This window comes from Solea solea, chromosome 6, assembly GCF_958295425.1.
Source record: "Solea solea chromosome 6, fSolSol10.1, whole genome shotgun sequence".
NCBI lineage: Eukaryota > Metazoa > Chordata > Actinopteri > Pleuronectiformes > Soleidae > Solea > Solea solea.
The window spans coordinates 25,165,122-25,189,481 of NC_081139.1; the positions used below are offsets into that span (position 1 = coordinate 25,165,122).

At 41.4% G+C, this 24,360-nt stretch overlaps 2 protein-coding genes across 7 annotated transcripts in view; both read right to left on the minus strand.

Annotated features, from left to right (window-relative positions):
* Window positions 1–889: 889 nt before the first annotated feature.
* Window positions 890–18,150, minus strand: phf20a (PHD finger protein 20, a). 2 transcript variants are annotated; one of them, XM_058632034.1, is made up of 17 exons: window positions 17,997–18,150; window positions 15,436–15,542; window positions 12,900–13,071; window positions 11,896–11,980; window positions 11,194–11,270; window positions 9,877–10,444; window positions 9,743–9,793; window positions 9,373–9,642; window positions 7,819–8,013; window positions 7,559–7,654; window positions 6,853–7,008; window positions 5,815–5,996; window positions 5,627–5,726; window positions 5,011–5,206; window positions 4,012–4,453; window positions 3,234–3,411; window positions 890–2,145 (listed from the first exon to the last, which is right to left on the minus strand). In XM_058632034.1, exons 1-17 carry the CDS (start codon window positions 18,117–18,119, stop codon window positions 2,003–2,005), a joined length of 3,141 nt encoding a protein of 1,046 aa, XP_058488017.1. In that variant the 5' UTR covers window positions 18,120–18,150; the 3' UTR covers window positions 890–2,002. The 2 variants fall into 2 exon arrangements, with proteins under 2 accessions (XP_058488017.1, XP_058488018.1); XM_058632035.1 differs by lacking the exon at window positions 6,853–7,008.
* A 2,801-nt stretch (window positions 18,151–20,951) lies between these two features.
* The window catches only part of arhgap46a (Rho GTPase activating protein 46a), a 40,764-nt gene continuing 37,355 nt past the window's right edge, over window positions 20,952–24,360 (minus strand). For all 5 annotated transcript variants that reach the window (XM_058631423.1, XM_058631421.1, XM_058631422.1 and 2 more), the window contains 3 exons: window positions 23,640–23,731; window positions 23,377–23,546; window positions 20,952–23,200 (listed from right to left, as the gene is read on the minus strand). In XM_058631423.1, coding sequence (XP_058487406.1) covers window positions 23,006–23,200; window positions 23,377–23,546; window positions 23,640–23,731 — 457 coding nt within the window. In that variant the 3' untranslated portion in view covers window positions 20,952–23,005. The remainder of the gene's footprint in view (window positions 23,201–23,376; window positions 23,547–23,639; window positions 23,732–24,360) is intronic.

Below are 24,360 nucleotides of genomic sequence, written 5' to 3' on the forward strand. Positions count from 1 at the left end.
GAGGTCTTGTTTCTTATTGCTATTTGGGCTTATTGGGATCTGATGAGTATAAAAACTAAGCGTCATCTTTTGACATGTTTTTGAGAAAAATGATGTCCACATACAGGGACATTCACTCTGAATTTCCATCCAGCAATGAAGTTACCATTGTGTTATAAAGTGGAAAACTCTTTATTTCCAACTGTGTTCTTGACAGAGAAATTCACTTGTTGTTTTGTTGCATCACTGATAGGATTCACACATTTTTTAGTGAAAACTCATATATTTCCATCCATCTTCTACACTTCATCCTTCAAACCCAGCTGACAGACAAACAGACAGCCAGGTCACCAGTCCATCACAAAACTATTGTTATAAACCACTAAGTCCTAACTGGTAAGAAGCAGGCGCCCCCTTGTGGTATTTCAAAGTAAATCTATAGAACTTCATATTGGTGAGATAATTGACCTGAAGTGGACATTTACGACAAATTGTGAGTGGTTTTTAATCGTGATGTGCAACGGGGGTCATATTTCATCAAAGCTTACACTAAAGCCCTACTTTTAATGATTAAAATGTACATCTTTTGACACTAAAACAACCTTTAAGTGATGAACATGTTGGCATCAAGTTTCCAGGCTTTCCAGGCTGATTATGTCATTGCACAAACTGGCTCCTTCATGCACAGACAATTCACTTACATTAAAGCATTACATCTCCTCAGGTTGAATGCCTTGCTCAGTGGCATCGTTCCTTTCACATAATTCCACTCTGGCTGTGGAATATGAGAAAACACATTCCATCAGACTGTCTGTACACATTTGGAAGCAGCTGGACAAACAGGATGAGACACGCCCCCTGCAGTGAGTCACAGATACAGTGAGAACAAAAGCCAAGAATGTGTCCATAGTGATTAATAACAGTGATAAGTTTATTTATGTACCAGCCAATCAGTTTGCATTGTTCAGGACGTTTTCCCTGCATCTACAGCACACAGTTACAGTACAGTAGCATACAGTATCTGTATTTGGAGAATGTTGTCAAAGAAGAAAGACACATTTCTGAATAACTTATTTACAAATATAGCCAAAAATACCATAAAATTAACAGATTGAACATAACGGGAAAAATAACTTTACGTCATCTAAATAATAATCGTCAGAGACAAAGCACAGGATGCTAGGTTAGGGAGAGACAAGCCTATATTACAGTCATCAGTGAGTTATGGTCAAACGCCACAGCAACAACAAAGTGAGAGTGAAGGTCAGTGACAGACACACTGATTAACTCAGATTAAAAAGGAGTGATGTTGAAAAAGAATCACATTTAAAGAACAAAACAGAAATCACAATTGTTGCCGTCTCTAACAAGTGTTCAACCTCAGACAAAAACAACTTCACAGTGCAGTAGAAAACTAACAACACAACGTTTTATTTGTGCAGCATTGTTACAAACTGGGTGTCTTCAAGTTACCGTCAATCATTTTAACACAGGACGACAGGGCAGCCGAACTTTGGGAAAAGAACCGCGACGTCGTTCTTTAAACGAATCAAAGTATTGCAAAGAGGCTGTGGAGGTTCTTTCAGGAGCTTGCAATCTTGAATGTAAAGCTTCTGCAAGTAAAGCAAATGTGTACTGAGAGAGAGAGACGTGGCAACTTCAAGCAGTAGCTCAGACAAAAGGCATTCAGAAGGTTTTAAGTTGCATGGGAACCATAGAAGTGTAATGTGGTCCTAAGGAACTTCTCCTGCATTAACGAGGTTACTCTTTGTGTTAAATCCTGATTTTTACGATGCTATTCTTCCAAACGTGTTCATATGAATGTTCATATGAGACAGAGTGCGCTGTAGCATCAGATTCCACCACACGAGAACTAATACAAGGGAGAGACAGCAGCAGTAATCAGGTCAAACTTTCTAAGCCTCAGTATCTCTGCAGACTGTGTGACTTGTGACAGCCTCAGTTGCGTCGCTGCCGCGTTGCCGAGCGGTGTGACCTCAGCTGCTGCTGTTCTGTGGCGCCCTCATGTGGAGCTGAACAGGGAGATCTGCTGCACCTTGTCCAGCTGTGTTAGCAGCTGTTTGATGCGGTGTTTGAGCTGAGGCAGACGGGCCAGAGGTTCTGGAGGCTCCAGCTCTCCGGTGTAGTCCAGCCAGCTCTCCAGCACTGTGAGGAGGACAAGATTCAATGACATTGAAATAAAACACACACTGTCTAAAGCTAATGTAATACTTCACTTGAACACGGAGGCAACGTGTTTGACTCAGCCTGAAAAGAAATGGTGAATCTCACCATACTTCATGGTTTTCAGGTGTGGTGTAGGAACAGTAACTACATATAATCATTTAAACCGCTAATTAAAACTCAGCAAATACATGAGCTGAATTATTATTTGTTGTCAGCATTAAAAAGATTGATGGACCTTTCTTACTTGGTGACATTTTATCTATTAGCTGGTCAGACTTTGGGAAAGGGATACTGTTGAACAAATAAAAGTGATAATTCGGTGTTTTTGGAAGTGAACCCTGTATTACTTTCACAAGCTCTGATGCTCTGGAATTGAGAATAGTTGAATATTCGACAAACGATACCAGCAAATATTCATACTGCATTTTTCCAAGAAATATCCATCCCTGGAAAATGTGATTTTAGCTGAAGTCTCTGACATCTAAAGAATATGGCCGCTTCATTCTGCAGTGAAACAGTCCATAAAAAAACAAAAGTGGCTAAATTCAGTTCAATGTTCTCAACAGAGAGGACACGACTGGAACACACAGCAAAGGCCCGTCTCACAGCGGACGTGTTGTGTGTGTGTGTGTGTGTGTGTGTGTGTGTGTGTGCGTGCGTTACTGCTGCATTCTGTCATGTTTTTCATTTCTTCTAATAATACCGAGTATTTTTCATAAGTAAAAAAAGACAGAGCGCAGGTCTGTCGATAATGACTTTGACATTCAACCAACATGATTACATAAAACTGTTTTAGTGTGTGTATGTGAATACATGAAAAACAGAAATACTTTAGTGCCTGTGCAGATTCTCAAAAATCACCTAAGAGAGATAAATCAGAATGTGAAGTCATGATCACATGAATGGTGTGAAAGACACAGCACAGCTGCAATGCACATGCCAAGAATTAAACGGTCACTTAAACATAAACTAATCAGCCATCTGTTGACATGAACTAACGATTCTTTGGACAGTTTGGAGTTTCCCCACCCTAACTTAAATAAATCTACCATCCGTTAGCATCTTACCGTCCAGCTCCCTCTCGATGAAGTCCATCCTGTGGGACACTTCGTCCTGCACCGCCTCGATGTGGTCCAGCAGATTGATCTGCCACTGTTGATGCTGCTTGTTGTCTGCAGCCTCATCAGGATCTCTCCCCACCTCTGCCTTCATCTCAGCCTGAGACCACGAGCCACCCACAGAGGCCTACACACAGAACCGTCAAATCAAATATTAATATCACAATGTTAACTTCTGCCAAATCATCATTGCACACTGTTCTTTAAAAAAGGCCAGAGGAGCATTAAGTGTGTGCTCCTCTGCATTGAATGCAGAGAATGCTGCTGAATTTGACATGATTTAAAACCTAGTTTTACTTAGTGACATATTTTCCTTTGGGGGTTATAAAGTCAGAGGTTTACACATATTTTAAGTATATTTGACTTATGGTCAGATTTTCATCAGTGTTCCAAACAAGAAACCATTGCATATTTATAATAGTTGTTATAATAATGATGTAATTCATTCGACAAAAGGCATTCAGGCGAGCGTGATTATGTTGCGTTTTACCTTCTAAAAACACAAAACGTTGGCTTTTTAGCTATTACATTTATAACCAAATCATTAATTCTTTATTTGTATGGAGAAATATCAAACACTGGAGACGTTCATCAGTCCAGTTTCTAACTGATGCTGAACCTCTGAGGTCTCATGAGATTATCCTATGCAAATCACGTTAACATGCTGCCAATGACAGGAGGTGTTCTTCAAAAAGAGAGTGTGTGCACTGTAAAACCACTGTCCGACCTTGTTACTGCTGCCTGTTGACTTGGGCTTGTCCGTCTCCAGCAGACTTCCATAGCGCTGCTCTCGCTCCAGCAGCTCCTCAGTGCTTCTCATGCTGTCCTCCAGCTCTGAGCCCTGCCGGGTCTCTACTACCAGCCTCTGCTCCACTGCTGGGTAGTATGCCCACGGTTTCTGGTAGCAGTGTTCACTGATAATGTATGAGTCTTGGAAGGACGGGAAGGGCGAGGAAGAGCAGGACGTGGAGGACGTAGCAGCCGTAGCGACCCTGCTCAGCTTCTCCAGAGCGCTGGACATTAAAATCTCTCCTCGGCTCATGTCCTCATCAGCGATCGCGGGAGACTGAGCTGCGTCACTGCCCCTGCATGAGTCAGAGTTAGTCCATGACCTCTCCAAATGTTTCCATGGTTGCCGCCACAGCTGCAGGTCAGAGTGAGCACTGCTCCTGTAAGGAAAAGGAATGATCAGTGACTTCGGTTTAAATCCTCCCAGACATTTGTGTCTCCCTCGACACTTTTATAATCATGACGTACACCTGTAGAATTCTCTCGCGTCATGGACATCATCATATTTTGTTCCCGAGTGCGATTCATGAACATTTTCCATCTTCCAATCGTCAAAACCCTGTTGCTCTTTTGATTAAGTCAGAGAACACACCGACATTATCCATGTGTTGTGCTCCTCACTTATATCCAAAACTTACTCATAACATGTACATTATTATTCTGTAATCTAAATATAAAAATAGGCCACATGCCTTTATTCTGTGTGTCGTTATGAATTGAATGCAACTTAAAATTGAGAGTGTGACGCACATTTCTTAAAACAAAGGCCAAGGCCTGATTAATGTGCCAGAGTTGGGAGTATTTTGGCCTTTAGATCTTTAGATCTTGCCTTTGTTCAGGGCCAAGGTCAGGGATCACTGATGCAGAGCCAGCTGGATGTGTGCGGTTACAGAGGCAACCTTCGCAGAGCATTAAACGACACGCCCTCTGTACTCACTGTAAGACGTTCATCTTGAGCTGCAGGCCACTGAGGACCTCTACCACGTGGTGCACGTCTCCCAGCAGCTGGTGGGTGGTGGTGATCTTCTTGGCGTTCTGGTGAGAGTAGTTCTCTTCCAGGAAGGACAGGCCATACATGTGACCGTTGGTCAACCACTCGCGGTCATACCAGTAGCGCAGACTCTGTCTTTGACCTAAGTTTAAATGCAAGGAAACAAAAGAAGAACTGAAGCTACTGTGTGGTGATCAGGGGTCTCATTAAGAACAAGACAAGAGTCTAGCACTAATAATAGATAAATACAACATTTGCTACAATTTTCTTTATTCTCTGGGCCTAAAGCTTCAGTTCATTTTCATTTGGATAGTTCGTCTAACACGCTACATTTATATGAACATATGTTTCCTCAGAAATGGGTTGTTTGGTGTTTATAATAACAAAAGAAAATAAATGAAATAACATATGATTATTAAAGCAACGGTCTTTTTGTGTGAACAGTGCTTTATATAAATAAAGTTTGATGGATTGAACACATTACTGCATCACAAACGAGAAGCGTTCAGCAGCATTGAGCAGAGAATGCATCATGAAGAGCAAATGGATGTTCTTGTATCACCTGGTGGGTCTCTGCAGATGTAGCAGGTATATCTGTCTGGAACATTTTCTTCCAGCAGTCCCATGCAGGTGCCATGCTGCCAACATAAACAGTCTTCACACTGGGGGAGGAATTGTTCGTATTTTTAGATCTCTGCATCTAAACGTGAACAAACTCGTGATAACAAAGAAAAAAAAAAAAAAACTCACCTGGATCATGAAGTCGTTCTCCTCCTCCACCTCACAGATACACCGCACGATCTCCTGGTCGTTGGTGTCCACGGCGCCAGAGTCCACACTGAGCGGAGGCGTGGTGACGTCCAGGTCCACCCCGAAGTCCTCGTCACTCCACCCACAGCTGTCAGTGGACCAATCACTGATGCTGTCCTCATCTACAGCAACAGTGACAAACGCGGCAATGACGCAACACACCACCATTTCAATTCAGTCACATTTGAATTACATTGAACCTCGATTAATATATGACTCTAAAAAAAGTCATCGTGAGGCTCGTATATATGTAGAGAGAGAGAGAGATAAAGTACACAATGAAGCAAGCCATAGCAGCAAAGGACAACTCAGGATTCAATCTATCAAGCTTTACACAAACACGTTTTTGTTTGGTGACAATGAATATTTCACGCCAAGCGCCCGCCCTGTTCGGCTGTTTCTCACAGCATCAAAAACATCTGTGTGCAACTCTTTCAGGTGGAAGTAGAAATTGCAAATTTACATGTCTTCAGGAGCGAGGTCATAGGACTATTTTCTTTTCTACAGGACATATCTGATACAGTTAAATATAAGCAGCAGTGTGTCCCGCTTGTACTGTCGTTTCTTCATATTTTTTTTTTTCCCCACTACGTTTTACCAGTTTTTTTGTTCATGGTATGTTTATTTCTTCATACTTTTAACGTCATGTAACAGTGTAGCCATTTCCTGTTATATGTGGACCATGTGAATGCACAGGGAGCCACAAAGCTGCATGTTCAGCCTCATCTGAGGAGAATCCAAATGACTTTGCCATGTCATGTGTTCATTAAATCCCTTATATAAATAAAATAATATTCTGTGCCATAATTAAGTCAAAAGCATTGGACTGCACTGTCCTGCAATGAGCGACGTCCACCGGCATGACAGATTGAATCCAAAGACAACAGCTGAATAGAGGGGAGGGGAAGCCATGAACAGTCACACACGCACAATCTTATTTACACATACACACAAACACACAATCATAGAGATACCCACCATCCACATGTATCTGCTCTGAGTAGCTGTATCCAGGCCTGCTGCAGTAGGCCTCTGCTTTGTGATTGTGTGAGTGGGGGGATTTGTGTGGCAAATTCAATTTGGACTGAAGACCCAATACTGAGATGTCAATATTCTCCTCACTACCTGTGTAGTCTGTTAATACAGGGAAGGGGGGAGGGGGGGAGGGGAGCAGATGCAGAACAAAAATGTCAACTTTGAAAATGCTGAACAGAAAACTCATCGGGGGACGAAACAATGTGGCAAAACAAAGATGAAGGATAAATGATGAGAATCAGTAACAGTCAGGGACACTGAGGTTCATAAGAATCCACGAGGCCTGAGTTTGGGGCATTTAAACTGTGTTAAAGAAAAGCCTGTCCATACACGTGTGTCCATGCCAAAAACAATGGTGTGAATGTCATTTAGAAAACGAGAGAAAACAGTGTTAAAGTTGGGTTTTTGTGTTGTGACTTTACGTGACCTGTCCACCGTGGACATATAAAAGTTAAATAAGTTAAATAAGTTGGAGCTTATTGTTTGTCACCAGATGAACACTTCTCCCACACACAGAGGCTCAGCCACCACACCAAGAGGAGAGAGGAGGACAAGTTCATGCAATGGAGCCAGTTCCACAGTGTCACAATGAAAGCACATGCAGCAGCAGAGATGTGAGGATGCCCGACAACAGCAGAGCCCTTATTACCAGACTTGGCCTTTTTCTTCTTCTTCTTCTTCTTCAGTTTGATGCGGAGGAAGTCCTTCTGCTTCGGTTTCTCTTTCAGTTTGTCTTTTACACATCCTGAGGACATTGAAGTAGCATTATTAAAGCCCCATGTCAACGGTTGTGTACAATTCAATGGCAGGGGTTGTTTCAGAACGAGAACAATAGGACAACTATCTTTCTACTTTGATAACCACAATGCAACCATTTTCCCTCGCCGTAAACAACACTCTCAAACTGACCCATGCCAAAGCCGCTCTTGTCTGAGTCCTTGTCCTGGTGCAGACATCCGTTCCTTTCCAGCTGGTTCTCCTTACTCTTCTCCCTCAGCAGTGACCTGTGCTGATGGTTCTGGGCGTTCATTGCTGGAGGGGCGGATGTGCGTCTGCTCGGCATCTTTACCTCACTGCGGGGAAACACAGCACCTCCTACGGAGTCTACAAAAAAAAAAAAAAAATTGAATAACATTCCTTACAAAGGGCTGGTAGTGGAACATGCTTACAGTTCAGCTGGGTTTTAAAGTGTATGGTTATTACATATTTCACTCATGATACGGTGTTCATAACCATTTAATGGCACACGTTTAATGCAGTAATTGAAAGAGGAATGCAAGCACACGGTCATCTTCATTTACATTTGGCTGCTATTGGCTGATACGTGTTATTGCAGCATCATTAAACAAACTGGATGTTACATTTTCTCTAAAAGGAAGAACTAACAACACTAGTAAACAGCACTTGTTGACATGTTTGCACTGTGGTCGAGTGTAAAATGAAATTGAGCAGATATGGCGCACATATATATGCATGTGTAAAACACAATATAAGCTTGTTTAGTGTAGGGCTGCCACAAACGATTATTTCGGTAGTCATCGATTATTTTTGCAAATGAGTCAACTAATCGGATCATATGCAAATACAGCTGCACTTATTTAACCATCATTAGCTTCCAGCTGGAAGTGTTTAAGGTATGTGCTCACTAAAAATAAAGACAATTAAGATGATAGTTCATTCAACTTTTAATGAACTTTGCAGCTTGTAGCAGCATTTCTGACATTTTTTTAATGTGATAAATAAAAGAAAATTCTCTGGCCTTTAACATTTTTAGTTGTAAATGTTTAGTGCATTGTAAAATGAAAACAAAAAACTATGCATTATGAATATATATATATATATATATATATATATATATATATATATGTTATAAAACATTAGCGTTATCACATTTCCTAATCAAACATGACTGTTACAGCACACACATAACATACTTGTGCTAAGGCTAATGAAATTGTCATCATTAATATTAACGTTTACAGCTATAAGTAAGTAGCTCACTGTTGATGCTCATTTTACCAGCTAACTAGCCAATTAGCTTACTGAGACAGTCCTTCTCTGTCAGAAAAGTAATCACAACGTGCTTCCTTTTCAGATTCTCGTGCATCACCGTCGTACTGCCGTGGAAGTCAAGTTCTGCCATGCAGATTTTGCATTGCACATTCTTCTGTTTTATTTTGGTAAATTGCTCCCAAACTTCCCAGGTCTGTTGCCAGCTAGCCATGATATTGTTTGGGCCTAACTTTTCCCGTGACATCACAGCTGACCCCGATTACCACGACTGCGCAAGTGCGTCAAGGACAGAAAGGCAGACAAGACAGTGGAAGGTGCAGCGGCAGTTTAGAGAGAAAAACAAAGCTTTGAAAAATAAACTATTATGTCAACTGTTTAATAACTGACTTAATCGTGACTAGTCGACTAGGATTTCAAGGATCTGTGGGTTGAGGTATGAGCAGAACTCACTCATGGAGGCAGAGATGGTGCGTCTTCTCTTGGGGCCGTCCACACCAGTGGCAGTAGTCTGCTTGTCAGAGGCCCGGGTCTGGACGCTCCTCGTGGGGCTGCGCTCCTCCTCCATAGGTGGTTCCTCACCATGGTAGTATTTCATGTGGTAGTGCAGCAGTTTAGCCTTACGGAATGATTTTGTGCAGCCGGGAGCGCTGCACTTAAATGGGTTGTGGTCGAGGTTGATGGACAGCACGGGAGGAGGCTGGTTTTTGATAACGCGGTATACTAAAACAGAGAACAACAAATGTGTGTTATTAAAGTATATGTACAAAAAAATTCAATAAAAATGATTGGATGTGTTTAAGAAATGTTGGGATGTGCTTACGTGGTTCTCTGCTGAATCTGTTGGGGTTGTGGAAACCTTGCTTCCTCACCGCTATCAAACATTAAGAGAACACGTTGTTACATTAGAAAATGGACCCACAGGTTACGTGACGCTTTCTTCACTCTTATACTTACGTTTTACAGGCTGGGGAGGCGGCACATCCACTGTAGGCTCAGAGCTCTCTGACTGGATGTTTGGTTTCAGCTCCACATCTCCATTAGATTCTGTGGTTGTCATAGTGACCGACACCTGCTCCGTCTCTGCTGACGTCTGAGGAGGTAACTCCATGTATGGCTTTGTTTCTGTCTCATTGGTTTCCTGCGGTTCCTCCTTCATCTCTCCGTTTACATGACAACTGTTTTCAATGCGTTGGTCACCTTCCTCCACCTTAACACCATTTGTGAGTCCTGTCTCTTTTTCTGCATCCCTTGACTTGTTCTCAGCTCCATGCTCTGGCATTTCCTCTTCCTGTTTGATAGTGGGCGTGGCCTCTAGTTCCCCATTACTCTTCTTGGTCTTGTTGCGCATCATATCCTCTTTGTGCTCCTCATTGTCACTGTTGCTGTCCTCCTCCTGGTCTGAAATGCTTCTTCTGGCTCGTTTGTTTTTGGGAGGACCTCCGTTCTCAAGAGACCTCCTGTCCCTGCGGTTTGGGGCCCTCCTGACCATGTTCCTTTCAGACGACCGAGACTTGCCACCTCTCTATTTGACAACAGACCAAAGAAAAGGTTCAGGAGACAAGAGTTTTGAAATAATGCTCATGGTAAAATGACTGAAAGAGGTAGAAGTATAAAAAAGTCTAGCGACAGTCACAGGTCACAGTGACCCGCTGCTGCTGCTGCTGCTGCTGCTGCTTGCCCACAGTGACTTCTCACCCAGAAACCACCCTTATTTGTGTTTCCTCATTTAATTTGAGTGTCGAGTTATACATGTGTGAGTACTGGCAGACTTGCATAAGTCTTCCATGGTTACCATCTTCTTTGCTCTCTTTTGAATAAAAACAATAGCATGTCACAGGGAAGTACGAGCAGTCAGTGTGGGGGGGCCAACACTGACCAAAGCAGAAATGGACAGATGACTGAATATTAGTGCTGTCAGCGTTAAATTTGGCGCTTGATTTAAATAATTTAATGCATTTAACATTGTTTTGTTTACCGCCGATGACGACGTGGTCACGTGTGCAGTCACACCGAGCCATCCTGGTTACAGGACAGTCTACGGCGCAAAGATGGCTAAGGAAGGACTTTTAGGCGGAAAGTTTAAAAAGTTATTTTAAAAAGTTACCCAACAAAACTAAAATGTGCAAAGCCATTATGTGTTGATTCTACATTCATTCCATGATTTTATAGAAATAACACTCACTTACTTCCAGTAATTTGCTGGACTTGTCGATACACACAGTATGTAATGTAGGTATACAAAATAGAATGAATATGAATAATTCCAATTACCTGGTTAATAAACGGCTTTACATGTATCCCCTTCACTGTCTGGATGACGCCATCATAGAACCTCACAGTGTAGGAAGCTGAGAGAGGAGAACAGACGTATGTTTGAAGCATTAGGCCTGGTTCACACTGGGTGCACTGTGTATGTCTCAGCATCCATATGTTTACAAATGAGAGCGATCACACCGCATGTTCCTGAGCTCAGGCGTCATGTTGATAATGATATTGACATTCTACCAACACGATTACATTAAACCAACTCCCCTTACTGTAGCTTTAAATATGTATTGAAATTACATATACATATATACATGCATACATATATACATACATACATACATACGTGTATATATATATATATATATATATATATATATATATATATATATATATATATATATATATATATATATATATATATATATATATATATATATACACATATATATATATACACATACATACATACATACACATACATCCAGTGTGAACCCAGCTTTACAGACCAGATATATGCTTTGACTATTCTTAGGGAAATAATAATCCATTTAGATACTTATATAATATATTTCACAATTCCAAATTTCAAATCTGCAACCTTATAATCATTACATTGAAATATTATGGAACCATACCGTTAACATTTAATTGAGAACATTAATATATTAATACACACATGTAAAAGGTTAGTTTATTACTCCTCACCATCTTTGTTGACTGAAATGACCTTAGCAGGGTAGAAACGGCAGTCAGACCAGCTGGCCAATACCTTGTCGTTCACATGGAAACCCTGGAGAGAAGACAGAGACCTTCAGTCGAGGACATACTAGAGGCATGTAGTCAAAATAACAGCAGATGTGCAGCCGTTTCACTGCCAACAATAGCTTGACTGTTGTTACATCCATATTAAAATAAGCATTTGCGTTTAAATTCCAGGGTCAATGACATGCAGAGAAAACTAGACAATGACAGTAGGTGTGAAAGTGAGAGTGGTGGTAGGGTCCTATGATTTCCGTGATGTGTAAAACACGGACGGAATCACAGAACTGAAAACACAAGCGATGAGCAGAAGAAGAGCAAGGAAAAAGAGCAGCTAACAGGAGTCTCTACAAAGCATGATTACAACTACAAGCCTGACAGCAGAATCAAGATTTTGTCCAGGATTTGTGTCCTCCTTTTTATCCCCTCTAGAAAAGCTAAAGAACCTACGGCTGTTTCTGGTGAAATCCTGCAAACAGGAAGGGGGTGTGGCCTGAAGATAAGCATAGCCTCCGACAGACTCATCAGTATCTAACCTACATTGTGTTGAAGAATCACCATAATATGCTTAAAAGCACTTAATGTTACAGACAAACTGACATTAAAATGTTTTGTATTTCAGAATTAAAGCACATGTTAAAATAGTGCAATGTTCTGTTGCATAATCAAGTTTAGTTTTATTACTTATCAGGTTGTTGGCATTTGATTTAATCACATTTTAAGACACCTTTTGTTGTTGGTAAAATAAGTGTTAAAGATGTAAAAAAAAAAAAAAAAAGCAGCCTCTTACAAACAGCAGATTTAGCATGGGATGCTATTCATTACATTACTTTACATAACATGCAGTCTTGCTTAAAATGACTGATGCTGGTAAACAATGATCCCATTTGCTAGAAAACACATCATTAGATGATTCATAACAACGTTTGTTTGTATGTTTGGTAGCTTACGGGTAGAGGAGCATCGTCATGCAGGCCCTGCCGTCTCAGCTGAATCCTCTCCACAGGTCTCAGGTAGGGACTCGTCCACTCAAACCATTCATCATAACGGTGGCTCCACTGGCGGTAATGGATTAGTACTTTTTCATCTTCGTAGTCAATCTTCTCTATGTTGGCAGCATACCTGCAGGACAACAGATCCAATACTGTGAATTAAGACAGAGAGAAAGGGTTCTTCTACAGGCTGAAGTTCACTAACATGACAACATTTTTCATATTTATACACAGAATCACCATTTGTGCTGTTCTGTTTCTGTAAGACAGAACTGCTCCATAATTATTAGGGCTGCACGATAAATCGTTAAAAAATAAAAGAAACTGCAATCTCCATTCACAACTACACGCGATCAACGATTCTTCTGCAATTTTATTTCATGTGCTGCGTCGCAAAAACACGATCCTATTTTCCTCTTCCAGCCTTGTCGCTGCATTCTCTCGTCTTTACTTCGCGTGATTCAGAGGAGGGAATGTTCCTCTGCAGCTGAGTTTACAAGCAACGGCGCCGAGTGAGTGCGGCACAGAACCGTGTGCTCAATCCGGCTCCATTCACAGCTCTGTCAGTGTACAGCACCGCAGCATTCTGCTGAATTGTGTTTTCCGGTACCGACAAAAATAGGAGACGTGCACATTTAAACGAACGAGTAAACGACCGACTGACGGAACAATGAAGGAGCCGGTACGCGATGCAGACAGATTGGTGGAAGAATTACTCATTGTTTGTACACACACCAATTAGTGACAGTCAATTTGTCCTCTGCATTTAAGCCATCCTTATTACACACAAGCCAAGGAACAGGAGCAGTGGGAAGCACTTATCTGCAGCCGGGGAGCAATGGGGGGATTGGGTGCCTTGCTCAGGGGCCCCTCAGCCCTTGGCCCGTCCCTGAAGTTGACACATTTGGCGTATTTCCACCGGCTCTACTCGCCTCGCCACGCCACAGCACAGTTTAAGTAGTGTTTCCACTAGCATAGTACCTGGCACCAGGTACTATATTTAGTATCTGCTCAGGCGAGGTTCCAAAAGCGTGCCGAGTAGGTAACTATGCGATGATTGGTCAGACTGTCGGCCACTGACTGGCCAGAGTGCTGTCACAGGAAGAGACGTCCCACACAGAAATCAAGCCGAACAGTGCCGAACTGTAGATCACTTAAAACTACTTAACAATCCTAAAAACGTGGGTTAATCTCCAACAACTACCAGGAGTCTGGTGTAAAGTCACAAGTCACTCGTTGGAGAGATACAACCTAAACCATGCCGTGCCGAGGCGAGGTGAGTAGAGCTGGTGGAAATATGCCAATTGACTAAAGTGGATATGTATCACTTCCGATGCTGCGATGGACAAGCATGAAGTGGAATCTCAGGGTTAGAATCCCAATAATGCACACTTGAGCTTCTCTCTCACACTCGACCACGAGGACACACACACACACACACACTCAACTGCACCTTTCTCTCGCTGGAGCACTCATCATGCTCATGCATAAAAAAAAAAAAAACTGTTGTATTCTGTGAAACTGTTGAAATTTTAAGAAAGACCCTGATATAAATGGACACACTGCCGTGGAGATGTCCATTGTTATAATGCTACAAGTGCCTGACACAGCTTGCACGCCGTGGAACGCCAAAAATATTTCCACACCGGTGAGTTCAGAGAAGCGGGTGGGGGTTCAAGTTTGGTCCATGCCATGGTTACTATTAGTTGGCAGCAGCTTGGGGTTAGAGGGAGGAGGCAACAATGGCTACAAGCATAACACTATTTTTATTCCCCTTCTCACACGCCTGAGATGGTGACGTCGTTTTGATCAATATTCAATTTACAATCAAGAACATGACAACCCTAACTGTTCAACTGAGGGAAGAATACTCCGCTGAGTTGCATTTTATTTTAACTTCATGCATCAAAAGTAGAGTATAAAAAAAATCTGCTGTGACTAGACCTGCAGTGTCCTGCTGACAAAGACCTGAGCGACAAATCATGCAAAAAGTTTGACTGCTTTGCTAGTTCAGTGTTCTCTTGTAAGTATTTCACTCCAGGACTATTCCACAAAATCTGCATCTATAAACAATTGTTAAAAGCAATTACAGTGCATTACAGTCAACAGGCAATAGAATGTTATTACTTTAGAATGACCAAAATATTTGCTTATGCAAAAATAAGACCATCCCTTTTAATGTTTACTATATAGAAACAAAAAAACTATTCAGGATGCGTAACATTTTCAGTTATTCATTATTAATGCAGGCCATGGGCTGAGTTACTGGCTACTTGAGAACACACTTAACCAGCTGTTGTTTACCATCAGAGGAGCAGTGGTGCAATAAAAGGTCTGAGTGGCGTTCGGCACTCTTCTTCATCACTTTGTGTTTGTTTGTTTGTTTATGTTTGATAACAGTCAGAAACAGCTAACCCAGGGCCCAGAGAGGAACGCACTGACGGGAGTGAACAGTAATGTGGATGGAGAGAAATGAGCAAAGGCCATGACTCACCAGTTTTTGAGGCTGTCTCTGGCCTCAAGCTGAGCTCCCACCTCAAATGTTATCCCTCTTCTGTTAGGGGGCGTCTTACTCATACTGCCCACATCAAGGCTGCTTTCCTGCATACACACACACATACACACACCCACACACACACACAAATGTTAACCGATGAACACCAATTAAAACTGCATCTATGTGACCTTGGGTACACATTGCATCTTGCCATGAATTTAACACAAATGACTATCAAGGACTTTGAGGCAGTCCTGCAGTCAGCTCTTACTCTCCCAGTTCATCACTTATAATTATTATTATTGTCAAGGCAGAGTTAATCACAGCTTTGCGCATAAACAGCAATTTGCAAAGCAATGGGTGTTAAATAGGAAAGCAAGCTACTCCCACTGTATGCTCACAGGCTGCCGGGTGTGAACTTAAGCACAATATAGATTACACATGTGCTAACATGGTGCAACCATGTCCGTCAAGGAACAGAGAAAACATTAAGGTGAGTCATGCCCCTCAGAATGGTGGTGAAATGTGTATCTAACATCAGATGTTCAGTGATCTAGGAACGACATCACAAAGGTTCCTGTGAGGGTCCCCAGCCATAAATAACAATGACAAATTTCTTTTATTTAAGCTTTTTTTTTATTCCCAATCAAGACACAATGAGAGAAGATACAAGGACAATCAAAATAAATAACTTCACCGTCTCTTACGGTCAGCTATCATGACACATAAGCATCTCCTTGTCAATATAGTCACAGTTTAATACAGGGCTGGGTAATATGGGAAAAACTCTTAATACTATATCCTTTTTTTATATATATATTTCGATATATACGTATGTGTGTATATATATATATATATATATATATATATATATATATATATATATATATATATATATACACATATACACACACACATATACACATGTTTGTGTGTGTGTTATAAATCGAATTCAAATAAATCAATATTTCTTATAAGCTTAAATGCAAGGCTTGGCAATATGGCTTATAAATAATATCTGGATATTTTAGGCTATATCCCGATATATGAGATATATGTATGTGGATATAAAGCTGCACAAAGGTTGTTTCTCTGGGCTCATGAAACGTTTTCTTTTGAGACAACACACTGTAAATACACTCAAATAAACTATGTTGAGTTTATGGTCTGTATTTAATGCTAACTAAGATTCCGTTATTACCTTTCATTTCAGATAAAAACCTGCTCTATTTCTGTGGCTTGTTGATGCTAAATGAAGGATATTATCAATATACAATATTTAATTTATAATGTGTGCAATAAAATAAATATGAGGATCATCAGCCTTTAAAACAATGGGACAACATACATCTACAGATTATAATATGAGTGTGTTGCCCAGTCCTGTTCTAATGAATCAAAGGTTTTGTGTGCACGAGGATTACAAAGAAAGCACAGGACACACAGAAGACGCAGCAGAGGCTTTTATCCCGAGTCACATGATACACGTTGTTCCCAGTGTGACTCGGTTCATCACGGTGCAGACATTAGCATTCAGTGTAAGCTACAGACCGGATATGTTCACACTCCTCGGCCCACGTGTTTTCACCAGCACTCACACAATAGAAGACAAGAAGCATCGCATTTTATCTCGTGTGTGTGTGTGGACACCGGGCATGACGTCAAACACGCTGTCTTATTCAAGAAAACACGACATTTAAACGAAATGTGGCTCTTTGTGTGGCCTTCAACGGAGCCGGAGACAGCGACACGGGCAAAGTTAGAACCCGGAGCTGCTTACGGTTCGTTTCACCGTCAGTCAGGAAACAGACAATGATTGTGTGTGTGTCACGGTGACGCTTTGATACGCGAATACTTTAACTGCATATGAACGTGTTAGTGGAATAAACGGTGAACACTGCACCACGCGCGCACACCCAGGTGCCCAGTGCTCACACATGTGATGAAATGTCGTCTCACAGAGACTACAGTGAGACCACGTGCGCGGTCGCGCGCGCCCCCCACCATCTTTCTTTGTCGTCTTTCGTAGTCCCATCGTTCCCACACACTTTATTGTCCGGTTTTTTATAAGCAGACGGTGTAGCGCGAAACAAACGACGAACACGTCAGCGTCACGCGCTGACATGATTGGTCAAAACACTTGGACGAGGGCGGGACGCTCGCGCGTGATTGGGCCACGCCTCTGTCACTCACAGAGCTCGTCGTGGCCTCGCGCTAGGCCTACTTTCACATACTTCACTCGCGGGGAGCGCGCGGCGTGGAAATGTACAGCTTCAAACTTCCTCAAGTACCAAAGCTCGGAGACATTTAACCCCCACACTGATAACGCCCACGCCCAGTGAGAGACACGCCACACATTACGCGTACACGACCGCGGAAAGTGGATACGGAACATATTGTGTCCTGCTTCGTCATGTTTGTTTTGAACTCAGAAAGCCGACATGCGGCATCCGCACCATCTCCGCTGCTGGTGCATCAGCAAACGGGCCTGATTCACGGCGTTAGCGGGGATTACAGACTCCTACGTGCGGATAGGAGAAATAAAGCGGGGTTCCTACCTGTTCTCCAGTCACAGTCTGTCCTCCTGCCCGTAAATATGTAATGTAATCCCTGAAGTGCGCAGGTACCACCGCCTCCGCCTGTCTCCTCCTGACCACGCAGTTGAATTTCTCCCTTTGCATTCACCACCGGCGCGGGCAGTGTGACGAAAGACTGCGCATGCGCGCACAGCGCCCGTCCTGGATTCTGATAACACTTTTATCTTTTCACAAATACCACAGTTTTATATAAACCACGTGCAATGTGCGACAATTAATGTAATAATGTATTATTATTATTATTATTATTATTATTATTATTATTATTAATAATAATAATAATAATAATAATAATGTAAATAATGAAAAATAAAAATGTAAGCATCCGTTTCTAAAGGTACACTTGTACAAACTCATGGATTTTGTAGGTTTATGATATATAACTATATAGAAATATATAGAAATATATGTATATACATACATACATATATATACATACATACCCAATTAATAAATGTATGAAAATGAACTACAAAATACAGCAGCCACACTATGTATCAATATAAACTGCTGTATTTTTGTATTTTCAAAATACAAAAAATTCTCAGATGATCAGATTAAGTTTTCATCACAGTACAGTTACAGCTGAAACTGTCATTGGTGTGTGCCAGTGTCATTATGATCTTCAGTGTAGAGAAGAACAGGGAGTCCAGGAAGTCATGGCCTGATCCATGATCTGGTCCATGATCTGGTCCATCATCAGTGTGTCTGGGATTAGATGGAGAGACAGAGGGATTAAAGCCAGACTACATCCACAGAGGATCTGTGGTTACTTCTAAAAGAATTGACGCTAGTTTGAAGGCACAAACCAAATGTTGATGTGATTTAGTTGTTTTTATGTGTGTGATCATTGTCATTCGGATTAGAACGATATATATGAACAAACTGATACAACACACAGCAGATACTGTATTTTCAGGATGAAACAGTAGAACAAACACAGGTTTTTAGCAGCAACATGAATCAGGTTGCACAGAGTCAGGCTCGTGACACTGTTCACCTGTCACAGCTGTTTCTGAAAGATCTGAAAGATTTATTGTGTTAAAGCTGCATACATGTTTCCCTCTGTTTTCTGCAGGTGGATCATTATACTGCACGCTCTTTGTTGTGTCAAACACGAAGAAAAACTGAATACAATCATTTGCAAATCATTCTCCACCTAAATTCAATTGAATAACTACAAAGACAAGATTGTTAATATTCAAACTGTTTGTTTAAGTCCTGGCATACAGCAGCAGGTAAAACCTCCGCATACATTTGAGAAAACAAACAACATCGAAGGGAATTAGTGAGACTTAAACACAACATTAACCCACAATGTAGGCAGACACTAGAGCCCACTTACTCAGGAATAAACCTGTTTCTCTTAGTAACCGTGCAGCGAGATATTCTATGTTATAAACCTCTTTAACCCTCTCCCTCCACAGTGATATTGTAGCCAGGAGACCTTCATACAGTATATGTTGTTATCGTTCTCTATGACATCTGGTTTTAAGATAAGATGCTTCTGAAGGATGTTGTAAATTTAAACAATCCCTAATCTCTCTTTTTAGCCATTATTGTATAATTTCTGGCCAATCCCTGAAGAATGTGTGTGTGGTCTCCCACTGAACCACAGCCCCTCCAACACTGACAGGAAATCAGTGTGTGTGTGTGTGGGGTGGTTTTTTGTTTGCAAAAAAACAATAAAGTTTATCAGCTTGAACATTAAATGTCTTGTCTTTGGAGTGTATTCAATTGAATATACATCATACAATCATTTTATTCATGTTTTACACAATGTCACATCGTCATTGGAACTGGAGTTTGTAGCATTGTTAAAATTTATTTATTTATTTGAATATGGTTCTAGGTTGTTCCCCAGTGACGGAAGAAGCTGTTCCTCACTCTGCTTGTGCTGGTTACAGAGTACTGTAGCGCCGACCAGTGGACAAAAGTGGAACAGCACTGATATAAAAGGGACGGTTCAATGTTTGTCTGTTTTTTTTTTTTATCATGTGTGGATGTAAGAGTTGTTGATTTTGTGAAATATGTAACATATTATGTCTCACACAAATACAGTATAATATATTTGAGATGGATTGATTGACTTTTTTTTATGATTGTTGTGTCATACATGGAGGATAAGACACCATTATTTAAACAAACAGAGCAGGAAGCCAGAGCGGAACACAAATCACAGACAACACTGAGCAAATAAACCTTCCTGGCATTTTCTCCCAGGCTTTAGAATCAAAGGTCGCCAATTTGTAAACCTGATCATTTGCACAATCGGATTTTTACATCGGCTGACTTCAAGGCCGAGGGGAAGGATTTTAACAACATATCTTTTTGCCATTTTTGTCAAATTTAAGCAGTAACTTACTTATTTTTTTACGCTGCATATTAAGTTATTGTTGTAAATCTATTGTAAATCCACATCCTCTATAATAGCTTCAATCTCTTAAATCCATGGAGAATTGTGAGATTTACTTACTATAAATAATTTTATTTATGCTCCATTTTGTATAGAATATGTGATAAAGGTTATTGATAACTTAACCTAAGGCTCTTACTGTATATACAGTATACATTGTTTATGTATATATATATATATACATATATATATACATATATATAAACATACGTATTAATAGTATTAATATACTATTAATACAGTAGATATATATATATTAATAGTATATACGCAACTTTTTGGTGTGTGTTGTATCCAATTATGCACAACTGGAACCTGAACTTCTTGAAGGAAAATCCCCAAAGGGGATGAATAAAATTTCATTTGAGTCTGTATTGTATTGTATTTATTATTATCAATACATGTATTATCAATAGTTGCACAGTCAGTGTCGACTGTATGGAAACAAACAGTCTTTTACTGACGGTAAGAATCCTAAAGAAAACACACGCACACAAATCTGATCTACAATTGGACAAATGTTTATTCACGGACTGCCAATTCCAGATTTTCACAAGAACATAGGCGGACACACACGCACGCACATCTTTACTGTACACACATGTCACACACAACGGTCGTCTGAATCATTCCTGTGTTGAAAAGGCAGGCGCTTACAGCAGATCAATCAACAGTTAATTAGAAAAATCTTTTTTTTATTGCTTTTTTTTTTTATGGCAACGTTCATCTTCACCCTTGACCTGGATCACTAGGATACACCTACAGAGAGTTAATACTATTTACACACTTGATTTATTTACATGAACTAAGCCTGAGAGGAGACACAAAGAGCTTAACAATCGACATACTCGTAGTGTTTGACACTTAAATAATACTCTGTGTCTGTGTGTGTGAGGGAGGCCGTGCACACCAGTGACTACGGTTCATACAGACCATAAACACATGAGAACACAACTCCAAGTCAGACTCCTTTAAAACAGATACGAGAGAAAGAGGATTTTCAATGAATAACCAGCCGACCACATCACTGTGACATCACTCTGGTCTCATAACATCAAAGCACTCCGAGTAGATTAGTTTAGACAAATCTGCAACATCCATCACACAGAGCTTCACACACACACACACACACACACACACACACACACATATTCTTAGTTTGTGCTTTGAAAAGAAGACTCTCGTGTACTCTTCTCAAAACAGCACAGGCAAGCTTATTAATAATAAGACACTGTTTACACGGACTTCTCATCATTTTCATATTTTCTCCTTTCTGTACATGATAAAATAAAAACCATGTCTTTTGTTCACGTCCTGACAGTCTCACACAAACACACAATGATGACGTCAGTACTGTAAGACTCCCTCACTGTAGTGTTTCAGTGAGATCTGCCGTCATATGCAGCTTTGACAAAGCGCTCTTTAAAGAAAGCCATTTAAAGCGGTCACTGTGTTGCATAGTTCGAAAAAACAAAAACACACTTAGACCTGTAGACCTTATTTTTGAAAGCAGAAGTAACTAAGGGTCCAACTTTGAGCAAGTTTGCCTTCTTGTGAATGTCACGCAAACACTCCTACACCGAAACAAAGACTTTTAACACCAACATGATATTGTGATGACGCATGCAGAAACCTTGGCCAGCACGCACCTGTCTATTCCCGCTTAGAGTCTGTCCAAGATCAGTTTGGAACGCCAATAAAACGCTTCCAACAAGATGTGAGCACACGGTGGAACAGCACCTAATAAATGCTGGTGAAAAGTCTCTTTGGGCAAAAGTGAAACAGCGCAGATTATCACTCGCATGTTGTACTCGTCATAACGACCATCACATGGATGTGGGGATAAAGCAGCGCGCAGAGGAACGATCCAGGCTGCGTTGGAGACGGAGAAGCCTGCTGTGTGTCTGTCTGACACGTTCCATGAGATCCTCCGAAATATTTTCATCGATTCTTAATTGGTTTAGTCTTTGAAGCATGAATATTCATCTATATAATTGCAATAACTTGACTTTAGTGAGGTAAGTACACACAGTCCCAGCCATAACAACAACATTAGGTTTAAAGAAAACAATGGTATAGAATTGGCAGAATCATTGCGTCCCCTCGGCTCCACATCTGTGTGATTTCACAGAGTCGAGGACAACATGAGGAAGTTGTGAAGATATTCTTTGTAATTATTCTGTGCTGTTGCTCGGCACAGAATAACGGTTGAAAAGAACAAACACAGAGACAGAGACGCACGCTTCAGTGGCTTCTTCAACGTTTACATCCACGTTCTTATTTGCAGCTGATGATGAAAACATTCCTGTTCCATTAAAGCTTTCACTTAAACCAGCTGCTGGAAGATCAAGCCCTGGACCGCACACAACGACACCCGCGTGTTCTAGACGTGATGTTACCCGCCAAAGCTCGTGGCCGGACACATTCCAAACAGGAAGATAAAAATATGGTCTATAAGTCGGCGTGTTTTGAGAGTGGTCAGTGGTCCAAAGTTTCCAGTGTCATGTGAACAGAGACAGTGTCGATGCATGATGGTAAAATCGTTTTACAGTGACTACACCACGCCTTCAATGAAGCTGGTGTCCAGGTGGACGATGAGCATCCTCAGGAAGGACATCTCCTTGCGCGTGTTCTCGAAGATGACGCGAGGATCCTCGGACTGACACCGCAGGCAGTTGGGCGCCATGACCATGGCCAAGTTGTTCACGTCCATTTTGGTGACAGCCACGTTGGACGGCTGAGCAAAGACCTAAAGTGAATCGAGATGAAGCGAGAGAAGCAGCGGTGGGTCAGTGACGAGTGTACGGTCATGTATCAGTATTGTTTTCATTTTCTCATCACGTCATGAAGTTTAAAGCTGCACTGTGTAACTTTTGCTGACGCACATGCTGTCACATTCTGTTCAGCATGTTAGTATTATTTTACCTGCAGGAAGTGGATGAAGTAGCACAGCACCAGCCTGCTGAGCTCAGGCAGAGACTGCACCACAGCGATGGCTGCCGCTGGGTCATCACAGTTACTGATGCACTGCTTGTAGAAGTTCATGGGGATGAGCGGCTCCTCCAGCTCTCGATACCAGAGCTTCATCAGAGACGCTGAACAACAACAACAACAGCACACTGTTTCAGTGTACATGTTCCAAGCCGCACAGAAACATGAAGGCCACAAAAAACATGTTCTCTCCTCACCAGGAACGTTGGGGTCAGAGAGATTCTCTGGGATCCTCCACTGATCAACTTGAAGCTTCAGTGCATTCACTTCATCAATGTCTCCAGGCACCCTGAGGACAAAATACAAGCTGTCAGTTACACACACACACACACACACTCTTCACTTCTCTTGTGCACTGTCCATTGCTCTGGATGCTTGACCTCAGGTATTTAAAGTCATTCATTCTCCACTGCAAATCCATTGCGTGTACATGCACAGCCAGTAGGCTTCCAATGTGATTTGGTTGCTGGAACGTGCTCAGCTCGTTGTTTGCAGTACAAACTAAAACCAGGGGAGGCATAAAGTCCCAGTGTTCTTCAGGCAGATCCGTGTACAGCAGCTTTGACGAGAAGAGTTTTCTAAACAAGATGCAGCACAATTCAATTTGCTGGAGAAAAGCTTCCCCCCACACACACACACAGTGTGCAGGGACATGCTTGTAAGCTCAGGCACGGATGTAAACACATATCACCAAGTATTAAATTAACTCTGAGTGAAGCAGGTCTGTGTTTGGTGTGCTGTCTCCTCTGTGTATTGTACACAAGGAGAGCTTACTGTGAAATTAAGGGGTGCAGGAGACCACACACACACACGTTTATATACACTGCATACACACACATACACACACACACACGTAATTCATTATATCCCCTTCTAATTTCATATACTCCCCGTCTCTCACACAGTTCAAGCCAAGGC